Here is a 16,633-nt window from a genome sequence, read left to right on the forward strand (position 1 = left end):
TCCACTTGGTCACCCCGTCTAGGCATGTATTTAAGGGATTAGTGGGCGTTCGGATTACAGAGTTGTTCGGATAAGCGGGGGTTCGGATTAAAGAGGTCCTGCTGTAGTTGCTAATAATGTAGTAATTTTCTACTCAAGCTTTTGCGAGGTAAACAGTCAAAATTTGAAACATTGCGATAAAAAAAATCATTAACAATTTTGTTCATGCATTGAGCATCGAAGAGGTGGTGGTTATAAAGTTGGTTGGATGTTAATGTGTGGGAATTTGCAGGGATCCCCAGCGCCGGTGGTACAACTATTCATCTCCCCCCGAGGGCGCTGGCGGGGGCGCGGGCGCGGGCTACACGGGCGCGGGGGCGCGCAGGGGGCGCGCGCGCTCGGGCTCCTCCTCGGCCGCCTCCGGCAGCAGCAGCCGCTCGGGCAGCTCCAGCTCCGCGCCGCGCTCCCCCTCCTCCTCCAGCGAGCGCACCTCCAGCCCGGAGCACCGCCGCAAGCACCAGGTGACTACACTCACCCTATCCCATAGTCCTCATCATCCGACAGCTTAGTGGTCTCCATCCATCCAGTGGTTCAGTTGTTCTCATTGTCCAATCGTTCGTCATTCAATAGTCATCATTTCTCTCAACATTCAATAGCACGGTTTTCTAATAATTTCCCTCACCATCATTTAGTTCAGAAGTCATCATTTCTTTCATTATCTAATAGTTCAATAGTGATCGTTATCTAGTCATAATTTCTCTCAACATTCAATAGTACGGTTTTCTCATAATTTCTCTCACCGTCATGTAGTTCAGAAGTCCTCATCATTCCTTTCATTATCTATTAGTTTAGTAGTCGTCGTCATCCAATAGTCATAATTTTTCTCAACATTCAATAGTACCATTTTCTCATAATTTCCCTCACCATCATTTAGTTCAGAAGTCATCATTTTTTTCAGTATCTAATAGTTCAATAGTGATTGTCATCCAATAGTCATAATTTCACTCAACATTCGATAATACGATTTTCTCATAATTTCCTTCACCATCATTTAGTTCAGAAATCCTCATCATTTCTTTCTTTATCTATTAGTTCAGTAGCCGTCGTCATCCAATAGTCATCATTCCTCTCAACATTCAGTAGTTCGGTTTTCTCATAATTTAACTCACCATCATTTGGTTCAGAAATCCTCATCATTTCTTTTATTATCTAAAAGTTCAATGGTCACAATTTCTCTTAACATTCATTAGTTCGGTTTTCTCATAATTTCCCTCACCATCATTTAGTTCAGAAGTCATCATTTCTTTCATTATCTAATAGTTCAATAGTCCTCGCCATTCAATAGCCATCATTTCTCTCAACATTCAATAGTTTAGCTTTTTTCATATATATTTTTGCCATCATTTAATTCAGAAGTCCTCATCATTTCTTTCATTATCTAATAGTTCATTAGTTCTCATCATCCTTCTCAATGTTTGATAGTTCAGTAGTCCACATTATTCGATAGTTCAGTGTTCTCGTCATTTGTTAATTCGGTTGTTTTTATTATCTAAGAGGTCAGTGGTTTCTCAACAGTCCTGTTATCACTAAAAGAATATGGGTATTTCTTGTTATTCTCTATTCAATTACCTCTTTATAACAATGAAATTGTAAAAAAAGGTAATATTAGCGCAAGTCTTATCTCGCTTTGAGAAGTGAAGTGTTAATTGAAAATTTTCTTTGAATTTAATTTTTTTAATAAAATGCTTCCTGAGGTAAATTCAAATATTTTTCAAATGATTTGCCGGACTCCCGACAGTGATTTGAAACACAGTTGAGATTTCTTACTGACATTTTCCATCGGAATAAATAATGTCTCCGGTTGTTTGCTTTCATTATTTTTCATTCACAATCATCCAAAACTCCATTACCGATTTAGCGAGAGTCTGGATAACAGGTAAACTGACTGGCAAAATCCATAATTACGGATTCAGAAGACAGTGTCTTCTCCAGCTCTGGTCTCCAGAAGAATATTCAGGTAAATTGTTTCAGGCTGGATGCGTCTCGATATCGCTACGTTTCTAGAAAGAACACGCCTAAGACCACTGGTGGAAACAAAAGATACACTTATTAAATTTCTCGCATGTTTCGAAATTAGCATCTGTCTAATAACTTCCTATTTCCAGTAGTTTGGTCGCCTTAACATTCTTCCCGACTCCTCTTTATATTGTTCCGACTGTCTGCGGTCCTGAACTCTTATCAGGTAACATTTCTTCTCTCTGTGTTTGCTCGGCTAACGATAGAATAGTTTTCTCGTTCCTCCGTCGATGAAGCGCGTCGGCATTAGCATCAGTAAAAAGTAAATTTTGTATCTGTTAATATAAGGCTGATTTTGTTTCCCCAGTGGTCGGGCGGAAGTGGCAGCCGGCCGCTGGCCATCTGCGTGCGGAATCTCCCCCAACGCTCCTCCGACTCCTCGCTCAAGGATGGCCTATTCCACGAATACAAGAAGCACGGCAAGGTCTCCTGCGTTAAGGTGGTCGGTGTCAACCAAGAGAGATACGCTGTGGTGAGACTCGGAAACATCCCTCTTCTTCATCTCTTTCCTTCTCTACTCCCGTCGTCGCCCCCGAGCGATGCGCGCGCTTCATTCCGCCCCTTTCTCGTTCCAGGTGTGTTTCAAGAAACCGTCGGACGTGGACAAAGCTCTGGAGGTGTCTCAGGACAAGCTGTTTTTTGGCTGTAAGATATCGGTAGGGCCGTACCAAGGAATGGACGTCGAGGACAACGAGTCGCGGCCTTACGAGACGGATCTCGACGAATTCCATCCCAAAGCCACCCGAACACTCTTCATAGGAAACCTAGAGAAGGACGTCACGCCCGCTTTGCTCCGAGAAAAGTTCAAACATTTCGGCAAGATTATAGAGATCGACATCAAGAAGCAAAGTGGCGGCGCGGCCGGGTACGCCTTCTGCCAGTACGCCAACATCTCCTCCGTGGTGGACGCCATCCGCAGCATGGACGGCGAGCACGTGGGCGGCAGTCGCGTCAAGCTCGGCTTCGGGAAGTCCATGGCCACCAACTGCGTGTGGATAGACGGAGTCAACGAGCACACCGAGAAGCAGGTCTTCACTCACTGCGAAGGCATCGGCCCCGTCGTGCAGGTCAGTACGCTCCTCCGGATCCAGTCCGCGCAGCCCCCTCACGCTGTAAACCTTCGTATTTATACCCCGTAATTATTCAGGTGACGGTCAGCAAAGCATCTAGTCACGCCCTGGTGGTATTCGAACAAGTGGCCGCTGCTCAGCAAGCGGTGAAGGATCTACGAGGCATGAATATTCGCGGCCGCAAGCTGCAGGTGGATTTCGCGTCGCGGGAGTGTCAGGTGAGAGCATCTCTCGGCGAGCTATCTTCACCCTTACCGACGATGGTTCGGCGTTACTAACTCGGATATGTCCGCTTGCAGGAGGCGTTCTACGAGCAAGTGGAGAAGCAGTGCGCCGGCAGCGGCTTCCCCGAGGTCGCCGTGCGAGCGTTCGAACCCACCACCAACAGGTACACCAGGTTTGTATTCACCCCCGAGCATTCCCGTCACGCAACAGTCTGGCCATCGTGGTTGAGAATCACGACCAATAGTGGATGTTTGCGTTCCCATCTCCCAAAGTGACTTGATAAGTGTTTGCATCGCAACTAATGTGGCTCCCATCCCCGTGTTCTAACAACTTAACTTGGCTAGCAGTTAAGCGCACAAATCTATCGCTTTCTCTCTTCCTCTCGAGCGAGTGTCATAGATGTACCTCCCCGCAAGCGCTTTATTCGGTTCCTGTTTGTGGAGTATGTTTATGTCGTGCCCACCTGGATGTGTTCTCATTCTGTCCTCTCATTGTGTATATATATGTATCACCCTGTTATGAGCATATGCGGCGCATGCTTTTGGAGCTTTGACAATTAACACCCTATGTATATACGTAAACCTTTCTCGTGAATGGAATGTACTCTATCCGACGGGCCTTCCTTCCTCTAGCGTGTGATCGTAAGGAGAGAGTGCAGACAGGCAGCTATAGTCTTACCACCCTTAGTCTCCGATCGTTGGAATAGGTCGAGGATTCTGCGCATACTGAACCCGATTCACGCCCGGTTTGTTGCGGTTGAAATTTGGCAAACTTCGCAGTTGCCACTAGTTGATTCCTCGGTGTATAAGAGTCCCGAAGCCTCGCGATCGAAGCGGACACGCACATGCGAAGGGTGTCAAGTTTCTCCCGTAGTGTGTGTGTGGGGAGCGGCGTGCGTGGCGTGTGTAGCGGTAGCGTGTAGCGTGTAGTGCGTAGTGTGTAATGTGTAAGGTGTTGTGTTGTGGCAGGTATGAGGGGGTTCGCAGGCCCACGGCTCCGTACCCTCGCAGCGGCAGGACCTCCAGATTCCAGAATGCCTCCGAACACTTTGACAACACCTCCGAATTTACGGATAGACGGTTCAGGTATGTTAGATTCCCTACTTCAGAACGCCGGAATCCATTTCATTTCGGCTATTTTTATATGGACTATTTCTCGATTTCGGTTAGTCTCTCGACGACATCGCATATCTTCCTCACACTCCTAGTAGGAAATTAGCATTTCCACTTCAGGTTACCATAGTGCCTCTAGCGTAAGCAAAGTTTAGGGCCGTTGTCAATATTAACTAATACATATATGTTTGGTGTGAGATAATTTCGATGTTGTGTATTTCCATTCTATCTCGCTTCATGCACATTCATCTGCCCGCTTTTAAGTGTTCTCATTGTATGTTCTATGTTCTATGTTCGATGTTCTATGTTCGATGTCTTTCCATTATAACGCAACCATATTATTTTATAATTTTTACATACATACTATATCGAATTTAAGAAATATATCATTTTGTTACCGAGTCATTTGTTTTTTCGCTAATTATACCGATTTGCATTGGGGGCGTGCTCAGGTACGAGGAGTTCAGCGGCGGGTCTGGATCGGAGGCGGGCGGGACTTACGAGGCAGGCTCGGTGGCCCCCGCGCTGCAGAGCGTGGTGGTGGTGTCGGGAGCCCCTCCTCCTCCGCATCCCAACATGCGGCACCTCCAGAAGGAGCGCGTGCACCTCTTGGAGCAGCTCGAGGAATGCCCCAGTAGCGGGGATGAACTCATCAGTCCCAAGAAGAAATTCAAGGTAGATAGATTTCCTTTTAAAGTTTTCTTCTTAAAGTGAATGTGACATTCCCACTTAAATTTACTACAATTGTTATACTTTTTCGTAGATTGAAAGAGCATCGCTCGGAAGGAGGCCTTCTGGAGAAACTACGAGCGGCCGCCATCACCGCGAAATATCTCCTTGCGGAAAGAGAAGGCGCGGAAGCGAAGCTTCCAGGCACCACTGGCGATCTCCCACCCCCGTGTCCCGGGCGGGCACTCCCCTGCGGGACGAGCGGCCCGACAGCCCTCCGCCCGCGGAGCCCCGCCGCACCGTGCTCCCGCGCCGCACCGCGCCCATGTGCCTGCCCCTGCCTCGCTTCGCGGCGCAGGTCCTGGCGCGGGTGCCGCCCTCCTCCCCCGTGCGCGCGCCCGCGGGGCCCCCGGCGCCCGCCTCCCCGCCCGCGCCGCCGGCCCCTCGCGCGCCCCCCTCGCCCGCGTCCTCGGCCGGCTCCTCGCCCTCCCCGGCCGAGCCCTCCCTGGACGAGCGCATCCGGAGCCTGGACGAGCGCTACGAGAAGTGGTCCGGGTCCCGACACCCCGCGGTGACGGAGTGCGCGGAACGTTCGCGATTTCGGCCTCGGCTGTTGGACTTGGACATCAACGAAGTGCAGCCGTCGGAGGTGATGCGATCGGTGCTGGCCAAGCGTTCGGTATTCGACGAAGACACCAAGAGGTTGGAGAACATCTGCGACAAGTACGAGGCGCCCGCGAGGCTGCCCTGCGCCTTCTCGAGCCCCACGAGCGCGCGCGTGAGTCCCTCCCCGCTCAACTCTCCCCAGTCGGCGGGGCGCTCTCCGTTTGCGGGCTCTCCGTCCGTGTGCGCGCCCAAGGGAGGCGTGCTGGCCACCCCTCCCCCCGCCAAGGGCCTGCAGTACCCCTTCCCATCACACCCGCCCGTGGGTCCGCTGCCGGAAGGCGCGCCCCCGCCCCCGCCCGCGCCGCCGCCGCCTGCGCCCAGCGAGCCCGCCGAGCCGGCCGAGCCCGGCGCGGACCCAGCCGGCGTTCCTCGGAGCGGCAGCGCTTCTAGTGTTAGTGCGGAGGCGGTGACGCTGACCGCGTGCTCCGTCGCCCTGAAAACCCTCTCCCCGAGAAATGTCGGAATTAGAATAGAAAATAAAGTGATTAAAAATAGTGATTTAAAATCCCCCCCCGGCAAGGAAGGAGAGGGAGAAGCGACACTGAAAAGTGAAGAATTAACTAAATTTAGCCTCGTAAATAGTGATAACTTAGATAGAAGAAAGTGCGAACCCGACGGTCGACAGGCTAGTACCGAACCGGATAAACCTGTCGACGAAACTAGAGACCAAAGCTTTAAACTTAAAAATGTGTCTGAAAAGGTTAATTTTGATTTGAAAAGTTGCGATGTCAAACATCACGACAAATTGTCTTCTTTAGGTTCTCACCCCGACAGAAGAAACGAGTCCAGATCCAAACGAAATAGTCAAGACAAGAACGCGGAGACGAGCGAGCGGAGAAGAATGTCCAAAGAGGAAAAGGAAAGAACGAGTTCCGACAGAGAAAGTAGAAAATCCGAAGACAAGCGTAGAAAAGACGATTGTAAAGACGATCTATTCAAACCGACGTCGGATAAACCTTCGCCCGCCGTTTCAGAAAAACCTAATTCTCAAGTCGCCGACAAAAAGATGGACAAAGACAAAACTGAAGATAAATCGGAAGCGGACAGAAGAGGGAAGGATCGCCTGGAAAAGGAACGTTTGGAAAGATTAGAGAAAGAATTATTAGAAAAAGAGAGACGGGAAAAGGAAAAAGCGGATAAAGATAGATTAGAAAGAGATAAAAAAGAAAAGGAAAAACAAATCAAGGAATCTTTAGAAAAAGAAAGACTGGAAAAAGAAAAATTAGAAAAGGAAAGAAGAGACAGAGAAAAACTAGAGCGAGAAAAACAGGAACGCGAAAGATACGAAAAGGAGAAGGCGGAAAAAGAACAACTAGAAAAAGAGAGATTAGAGCAAGATCGAATCCAGAAGGAGAAATTGGAAAAAGATCGGTTAGAAAAAGAGAGACGAGAAAAAGAACGGGTAGAAAGAGAGAGACGAGAAAAAGTCGAAAACGAGAAAAGAGAAAGGGAAAGGGAAAGGAATGAAAAAGAAAAAGCTTTAAAAGATAAAGAAAGACTGGAGAGAGACCGGTTTGAAAAAACAGAGAAGGATAGGAAAGAAAAAGAAGAGAAGGAGAAAATGGAAAAGGATAAACCGGAGAGAGTAGATCACAGTGACAATAAATCCGACAAACACGAGCGCAGAAAGGACAGAACCGATAAGGAGAATAAAAAGGAGAAGCATTCGGAACGAGAGCACGTCGATGTCAACGATTCCGGTTTCTCGAGTAAAGACAAACGAAGAGAAAGAGACGAACACAGCGAAAAGTCAGATTCCAACCGTCATCGACATAGAGATCTTCATAAAAAAGAATGTCACGGGGAAAACAGAAAAGAGTCCGCTAGAATTCACGACAATGGCAAAATTAAAGACATCAGTAGAAAATCTTCGAGAGACGAATCCGCGAGAGAGATAGTGAGGAAAGATTCCAGCGACTCGACGGCCTCCCGCCATTCCCACGACTCCAGCAGATCCAAGGAACACGACACTTACGATAGCAAAGAAGAATCGCGCCACTCCTCCAGCCGGTCGCATAAGCATGCCCATGAAAATCATCGAAGTCGATATCACGAAAAAGAATTTTCACCAAAGACCATAAAAGAAGTCGACACTTCGAGATCGGAGCCCTCTAAACCCAACTGTATAGACAAATCTAGGGATAGGAACGTCGCCAATGAAAATGAAAAACCGATTATCCCCGAGGTGACTTCCAAAGAAAAGCGTTTAATTTGCGAAAATGACAAACAGAGACATTATTCTTTAGATTCCCACAGCGAGCACAGAGGTTCGGAAGCCAAAAGAAAAGAGAGATTGAATTCTAGTTGCAGCCTTCCCGCTAATGTCGGCGTCAAAAGGAGAATCAGTTCTCAGGATAGCGCGGATTCCACGCAAGACGACATCAAGAGACCGAAAATTATCTCCGAAAACAAAAAGCTAGAAAGAAGAGACTCCAAAGATTCCAATCTGAGTAGTAAATACGGGGATAAAAATAAGCACGCCAAATCGATGAAAAGTATAACCAAACATTTAGAAGAAAAAATTAAAGAGGAGCGAAAGTTTGTTAGAGAAATTGACGATCGTTCTAAACCCAAAGAAAATACGGAGAAAGATAAAGATAAAGATGTCGCCGTAAAAGATAACAAGATATTAGAAAGTAACGAAAATGAATCCAAACACAGTCGAGATACGGACGCTAAAGACCGAGAAAAACTTCCGTTATCAAAACACAAAGATAGAAAGAGTCCCAGAGAATCCGAAGAGGATATCAAGATGGATCCGTTCGTATCCGAGAATGACGGGGAAAGCGATTTCTCATCTCACCAAGCCTTCTTGGCTCGCCTGGAGTTGCGATCCAGCGAAGAAGACGAAAAGCAAAGGGCTCTCAAAAAGGAGATGAAAGAGAAAAAGAGACTTCAGCAGTTGCAGCAGATCGAGCAATTGCAAATGCAACAAAACGCGTTACAAGACGGAAAGAAACTGAAGATCGACGACCGGAAGAAAGATATGAAAGACAAAAGATTATCCTTGGAAAGAAAGAGCCGCGAGGAGTGCAGTATCGTGAAGACCGAATGCATTCGCAAAAAGTCTAGGAAACTCATCAACAGTACGGATACGTCAGACTCCGACGAACCCAAGAAGCATTCCATATTCGACATCGAAGACGACGGCCCCGCTTACATATCCATGTACGACAAGGTGAAAGCTCGCTCCTGCAAGAATATGCAGAAACAAGAAGAAGAGAAGCGCCAAGAAAAAATTAAAGCTAAATTTAGTCAGTTAAAGCAGAGTCGAGCCAAACGGGAAGAAAAGAAAATATCCAACAGCTGGGACGAAGATAGCGACTCGGACAAAGAGCGTAAGAAATCCATCATGGCCAGTTCCTCGGAAGACGAGTTTCGGCGTCGCCACAGGGAACCCATCACCACCGATTCGGAAAATGATCACGAGAGGCTGAAATTCAACCATAGAAAACTCGAAATATGCGACGGAGAGAGTACCGATGACATGCGTAGCAAGATCACGCGGAAAAATTCGCATTCTCGAATCGTGTCCGACACGTCCGACGACGAAGCGTACAAGAAGTCCCTGGAATCCGCCAAGAAATACCCCGACCGAGATGTCAAAAAGCACACCAAAGCGCCGAAGCACGAGAGAGCTATCGACATCAAGGAGGAACCCGAGGACGGTCTGTATGACGCCAAACCGTACATGAAATCGCTCGACAAGATATGTAATCCCTACAACGACCGGCGGCCGAGCCTCGATAGCAAGCTTCTGATGATGACCGATATCAAGAGCGAACCCTCCTTCAAACTAGAAAACAACTTGGAAAGTCTTCCGCCCAAGTACGAAGACATAAAACCCGCTAAATATGAAGATATAAAACAAAGCAAATACGACGATATCATGAAGCCGTTGAAGTATGACGACATCAAAACCAAATATGAGGAAATCAAGCCTACCCATTGCGACATTTCGTCAGAAGGCGAGGGCATCATTTCCGATTCCATGCATAAATTCAGTTATTCCGAGAGTCGCAAAAAGCATAAGAAAAAACAAAAGCGGCAGAAGAGCTATCCGTCCGACGATGAAGCCAAGAGCGACTTTCACGAAAAGATGCAGATCATCAATAGTATCTGTAATTCTAAAAATAAAGAAATCTTGGAAAAACGCAAACATACTAATAAAAAAGACAAGAAAAGAGACAAAATCAGAAATGACAGTTGTGACCCCCCGAACGATAAGGACAAATTAAAGAAACCGAAGAAATTATTCGATCGCACCGAGCAGAGGTCCGAGGTGATTAAGAGGGGAGAGAAAATGCAAGACATATTCGGTCCCTTTTCTGATGAATCCGACGCTTGCAACAAAGAATTTACACCCATCCTAGACATATCCAATTCCAGAGATAAAAATATTCAATTTTTCTCATCTAAATCTTTCCCATCAGATTCCGACGCCGTCTCCCCGATAGATTCTAAAATAATCCCAGAAGTCACCAATAAAGACAAGTTCAAGGAGGAAATCAAAAGAAAGAAAGAGAAAAAACGCAAAGATCGAAAGTGTTTCGTTAAGGATGATGAGAATAGTCTGGATATCGATGCGGCTAGCAAAGCCATCGAGGCCAACCTATTCGCCGATACGGTTCCCGCCGTACGCAGACCTCTCGACAAAGTGGATCTGTCTTCATCCATCAACACATCGATGGAGAGTGATGCGCTTAGATTTATGGACGGCGACGGGAACAGAGAATCTTCTCTCGCGTCTTCGGGACATGGAATAATCCAACACGCCAAGAAAGAACTAAAAGAAAAGAAGAAGAAAAAGAAAAAGAACAAAGAAGACCGGCAGAATCGTAAAGATCATCATCATTATCATCATCACTATGAAAAAATAGATCTTTGTCACGATAAAGAATCGAAAACCTCCTCTGAAACTCACAAAAATGATCTTATTATTATAACCGACGAAAAGAATCTCGAAGTCGGACCGAAAGTAGATTGTAAACCGGCTTTACCGTCTCCGAGTCTTCCGAGACTGCTCGAAAGTCCTCCGCCTATTCAATCCGCTTGCAGTCCGACCGTTTCTACGCCTCCCATCATCAAAGATATTACATCTTCGCCTTCTACGGCACCGGTTACTCCTAAGCCCGGAGAAGTCAGAAGGTTATCCGACAAGTTTATTCCCGGATTCGGAGGGGCGGAAATAGACGAAACCATCAGTGAGAATGCTGTTAAAAGTATATCCGATTTTGAAAGTCCCATCTTGGACAGGAAAGATAGCGTAATCGATTCGAGCTTGAATTCTTCCATCGATTCTGGCATTCAGAAATTGGAAGACAAGGCGGATGAAAAGCCGCGAGCCGTAATTTCTCAGGAAGAAACCGAAGATGCCGTCGCCGCTCTGCTAGGCGAGAGTTTCGGCGGGAGGAGCGACGGCTTCAGCGATTGTTACAGCGAAAACACCCAAAGTCCTACCGCTCGGGCTCCGACAGTCTCTCCCGAAACCGCGGAGAATATTCCCGATGAAGAAGCGGAAGAAATGCGCCAAGCCGTGCAAAGTCTCAACGCCAGCGAGCTGGAACTCAAACCCGACACGCCGCAGTCCGAAAATGATCTACAGATAGACACCGATACTGACGACGGTGAAGAATCCAGGCAGGATCAATCTACTAAAATCTCCGATGCTAATAGAAAAGAAGCGAACCCCACTCCCGCCTTTCTGCCTGGATTTCAGCAGCAAGCGTCTTCTTCGTTGCCTGATAAATTATCTCTTTCGTCCGAATCTAATGAAATTCCTGTCAGTGGACCGTTGATCACATTAGCGAAACATCTACCACCCGTTGAGAAGTTGACTAGTGACGCTTCGAAGCTTAATGCCGAGGAAAACCATTTACCCGCTAAATTAGCCGAGAAAATTCAACAGGCCCCGACTTCGACACCGACGGTCATATCCAAAGCGTGGTCTCTCGGATCTCACAAGATCGGCGAGAAGCCACTTCTGATAACTACATCTCCCGGCGTTAGAGACGATAAATCCGTACAGATCGCCACGTCAATTTTGCATCTTAAACCCATACCTCAGCAACTGGGTCAAGGTAGACCGATTCTGAGCACGAGCGCGAAGTTGGGAGCTTCGTTCCAAGTCATAAACTCTCTCCCGAGACCGGCGGGAACCTTCGGCAGTCAGCCTCCTACTATCAATATTCCCGATCAACATATGTATTACCAGAGACTGATATCTCCCAGGATCGCCGAAGATATAAGGCTGAATTCACCCAAATCTCAACACTCGGAAATGCCTCAGAAATTGACCAATATGACTATTTTGACAACCGGATCTCCCGGCTTACATTCTCCGTCCGGTATGCAGCAGAGATCTCCGAACCAGATAACGGTCGTTCGAATGCAGCAACCTCCTTTGAGTCCCATACAGACGTCGCATTTGCCCATGACTCCTCAGAATCGATCGATGCTTTCGCCCGGCCATCCTAATACGATCGTGATTCAAAATCCAAATGCCAACATCCAGCTGAACAGATTGCCGATTACTCCCGTTCTGGCTCCGATATCGAAACCTCTTCATCCGAACAGTTTGAACATGCAACAACCGAAAACGGCTACGACGAGCGGAAATCCAACCATAATATATCCGCCAAAACTTATATCGACTGCCGAAGTTCGAAAGAACGATATGAGAGCGAACCAAGAGTCCCAGAGTGGATCGAAAATAATGTATTCATCTTCCGGCATATTGTCATCTCAAAACCCGACAATAATGGCGCAAAACAGGTTAATGGCAGCGTCTGGTACATTCAATTCTCAAGTACCTATTCTAGTGGGAGCTAATGTTTTGAATAAGTCCGTTGCCCCTCAAACATCCTCAGAGAAACCCGTTATTATATCCCATCACATGAATGGACCGGATCAACCGAAAATGTCCGCTTTAGGACAAACTCCATCGACTGTTTTGCATGTGAATACCGCACCGACGGTTTCTTCTCTGGCCACACACTCTAGCAATTCTCCGAAGCCCGTTTCAGAAGGAACGACCAATATACATCCGCCTAATAACTTGCAGCGATTAGTAAATACGACAATTCCTACCGAAAGTTTGGCTCATACTGAACAGAAGAAAGATGCTTTACCAAACTTATCGCTGTATTCACCTACTGTCGCTAAACCGATGGCGCCCGATTCTACGAAGTTCACTCATATCGCTTTTACTTCCGCTCAATCTACACCTGTCAATACGATCGTAAGTCCGATAATAAAATCGGAGAACCCTCCCGCTCTTCAACTCATTTTGACTGCTCCTCCGGCTAATTCCGATTCGTCGGTAAAAGCATCCGCACCGGTCATCACTAGTGATAATTTAACGGAAGAAGTAAAACCGAACATATCGAAGACGCCTACTCCACCGCAGATAGAGAAATCTAAATGCGAGACCGACTTTGAAGAACTTTTGAAGCAGAGTTCTTGCGAGACTAAAATAGAAAAACCACAGCCCATTACGCAAATAAAACAAGCTACCGATATTCAGGTTGATAAAGTTGCTAACAAAGTTCACGAAGAGGCTAAAATAGAAATTAAACTAGAAGTTAAACTGGATAAATTGCCGTTAATAATGAGCGGAGAGAAGCGAGACTTTACTGACACAAACCATAAGGGCGATTCTGAATCTAAAGAGGATATTGACGCTTGGTCTACTAAAGAATTAAATATTGATTCCGTTATCAAAAAAGTGGACGCTTTGTGTTCGGCTAGTGAATTATCCGATGATTCGGAAGCTCCGAAACCAATTTGGCCCCTGAAGAACGAGGTCACCCCATCGGATAAAGAAAGTAAAGAAAACGTCATCGAAACTCCCGTCGTTGTTATTTCTAAGCCGAGTGATTTTATCGCCCAGCCATTTGGGAAAGCCGGTCCTAAGGTAGCCGCCAAGAGAGGGGGTCGCAGTAGAGGTCGCAAAATGCCGGAAGGTCTGTCGGAACGGGTTCAGACCAGGCAAGGCAATAAGCCGACGCGCGGCGGATCCGCCACTTCCCCTAGGAGAGGGCGCGGCAGAGCCAAGGTGGACAAGAAGTCCCGTTCCGTGACCACTCCCGGGGTTCACTTACCTGGAGATGTTTACGATTTCCACGAAGATTCCGGCGACGAAGGAAATGATGTGCCACAGAGTAAAAGTGAGCCCAGACCCCGGTTAATTTTGACAATAAAAAGCCCCATGACTGGTCATTTGCTTTCCAATTCCTTACCCGCGGTCACGTCGCTTCCGGTTCCGGCTAAAGAACCTCTCACGCCATTGAAACCGGCCACTTTACCCACCCAACCATTATCTAAAGATGAAAAAGACGATTTCCTATCGCCGATGACGAACACTCGTAAGTCGAGAAGGCTTTTGGAAAAAGATGTCACGAGAAATTCCGTCGATGACATAATCGAAGATGTTGTCAAAAATTCCGCCGTCCAAAATCGACCAGGAAACAATGCGAAAGATTCCGGGCCCGTTAGAAGATCCACGAGGCAGAATCTCACAAAACCCGCGAGTTCCGAAAAGGCCAGCGCGGACGTTCGCAAGTCTCCGAGAGCCAACCGGAAGACCAAGGATAGACGGGGCTCGGAGACATCTGTGGACAGCAGTGACGAAAGAAATATCAAGAAGGATCCTCTAGAACTGGCTGACGTCCAAACTAAATCTCCCAAGACGCCAGAGGCTTCTCTCAAAACTGAATCTACAAGCTCGCCGGAACCGACTATCACTGTTCCGGTTCACAGTACTATAACCAAGCCACCCAAGAAAATGCTCAGCGAAATCAATGCAAAACTATCCGCAGCTCAAGTAATCAAAACCACTTCCGAGGGCGATATTTCAGATATATCCACTAAAGGAAAACCCGAGGTGCAAAAGCCCGAACCGACTCCTGTTTCTGTATCAATACCGACTAAAGAGCCTGAACCCGAAAAGCCCGCAATAATTGCGACGCAAATTTCCGTAGAAACTAAATCGAGCCCGAAACTTGTTCCGGAAGCGAAGCCACCCGGTGAAGGCTCGGAGGAACTCATGCTGGACCCTGCCACTGGAGAGATGGTGTACATGAAGAAGGGCGTCGACGGAACCTTCGTCCCCGTCTCGGGAGCTGCCATCCCCACCAGTGTCGTAGCTGCGTCTCCCGGCGTTGCCAAGTAAGTGTTTCATTATCAATTATTAGCTAGCCAAAAATATCTGAACTGAAAACTCCGAAATATCTGAAGTCACTGCAATGTACTGCAATGTAATTGTAAAATATGCAATGTAAAATATATTGGAAAAAAGATGCGTATTTTGACAAATGACAGAAAAATATCACAGGAAAAGAACTGTTCTAGTGGAGGATTTGAACCCGGGTTCTCTGAGGTCCGGCCAGGTGGTTGAACCGCTACACTATAGAGACTCTTATATGAACACTTTTATATAATATGACACTTATATTTAACTTAAATTTCTATCACTACTTCATTCTTGGATGAATTTGAAACAGTAATTATAAAAACATACCATGTATTATTTTTTTATTTGATTTTTTTCTTTATTTTAAATTTTTTTGCATTTCACAATATATTATAATTACAAATACAAAAAAGATATAATATTAATACAAAAAAAGATCCCACAAAGGCATGGCCTGTGTGTGGGTACACATTATATTTTAGGTTATAATAAAGGTTAATTATATTATAATTTAGGTTATAATAATAAAAATTTAATATTAATTAAAAATTTTATTTTACAGGATTATAGCGGAGGTCAAACCATCCGTTCAGGTGATTTCCAAGCAGCCAACCTGTATAACTTCGGTAGCTTCTACCATCCAGAGCGTTGTGACAGAAAATCAACAGTCGGTCGCAACATCCGTGGTCAAGTCTGCGGTCAACGTCCAGCCTCCGAGGATACAAGCGGCCCCTGCTCCGTTCCACTCGGGAGCCGCGCCCGCTACGGCGACCCCGACGCCCAAGATCAACCCGCAACCTTCCACCATCGTGGCTAATGCGCAAAGCCCTACTCCGGCCAATCACATGGGGTATCCACCTAAATCCGTGTCGTTGAGCCACATGGCGATCTCGGGGGCCTCCAAGCCGCCTGCGGGGAAGGCCAACGTGATACAGGCGGGGGCCATGCACCAGCAGCAGCAGCAGTTGGTGCTGAAGACAGGAATGAGCGGCACGAAGGCGGCCCAGGGACCCTTGTCCCCCAGATTGCAGCAGAGTCTGGCTTCCAAGGGAATGCCTCCGGGACAGATGAAGCAGATGGCGATGCAGCCTCAACTGGGTCATCCGACACACAAACAGGTACATATCGTAGTCATACAGGAGAATGTGACCAAGTGCATTTTTTTAGAAAACCGTGATCATTGACTATTTGATATCTTACTGGCTTAATATTGCCCTGAAAAACGTCCCAAAGGATTTTAAACTTGTAAGTATAATATATTGACTTGGTAAAAATGACTAACTGTATTGATGTTTATTTTCTTGCCAAGTAAAAGTGACTTAAATGGGGCCTCCTGAACATTTTACGTTTTGGTAGTTAGTCACATTCTCCTGGACGACTACGATATATATTTTATAATTAAAATATAACTTTCTTTTGATATTACTATAAATATTTAATTATAACTTAATTATAATGTCTACCGGATTCGAAGCAAACCGCTTCTTTTTCAAGACTGATTAATACTAAAACACTATCTACTTAACAAAATTAAAAATATCTTGGCCTTTTGGCAAAAGGGCTTGGGTAGATCTCAAAAGGCTTTATTTTTTTATGTTGATTAGCAGTCACAGTCAAAAGGGATCAGGGATGTCGAGTGATAG

General features: G+C 46.4%; 1 protein-coding gene across 8 annotated transcripts in view; it reads left to right on the top strand.

The window, feature by feature from the left end:
- The window catches only part of spen (spen family transcriptional repressor split ends), a 147,611-nt gene that overhangs the window by 113,927 nt on the left and 17,051 nt on the right, over window positions 1-16,633 (top strand). For 2 of the 8 annotated variants that reach the window (XM_088264354.1, XM_088264743.1), the window contains exons 4-12: window positions 272-500; window positions 2,363-2,527; window positions 2,631-3,122; window positions 3,203-3,343; window positions 3,425-3,522; window positions 4,319-4,435; window positions 4,915-5,137; window positions 5,226-14,965; window positions 15,553-16,108. In XM_088264354.1, coding sequence (XP_088120480.1) covers window positions 272-500; window positions 2,363-2,527; window positions 2,631-3,122; window positions 3,203-3,343; window positions 3,425-3,522; window positions 4,319-4,435; window positions 4,915-5,137; window positions 5,226-14,965; window positions 15,553-16,108 — 11,761 coding nt within the window. The remainder of the gene's footprint in view (window positions 1-271; window positions 501-2,362; window positions 2,528-2,630; window positions 3,123-3,202; window positions 3,344-3,424; window positions 3,523-4,318; window positions 4,436-4,914; window positions 5,138-5,225; window positions 14,966-15,552; window positions 16,109-16,633) is intronic. The other 6 variants (XM_088264440.1, XM_088264513.1, XM_088264586.1 and 3 more) reach the window with 6 other exon arrangements.

This window comes from Brachycentrus maculatus, unplaced genomic scaffold (assembly GCF_059751285.1).
Source record: "Brachycentrus maculatus isolate JH-2025_06_01 unplaced genomic scaffold, ASM5975128v1 h1tg000003l, whole genome shotgun sequence".
Lineage (NCBI taxonomy): Eukaryota > Metazoa > Arthropoda > Insecta > Trichoptera > Brachycentridae > Brachycentrus > Brachycentrus maculatus.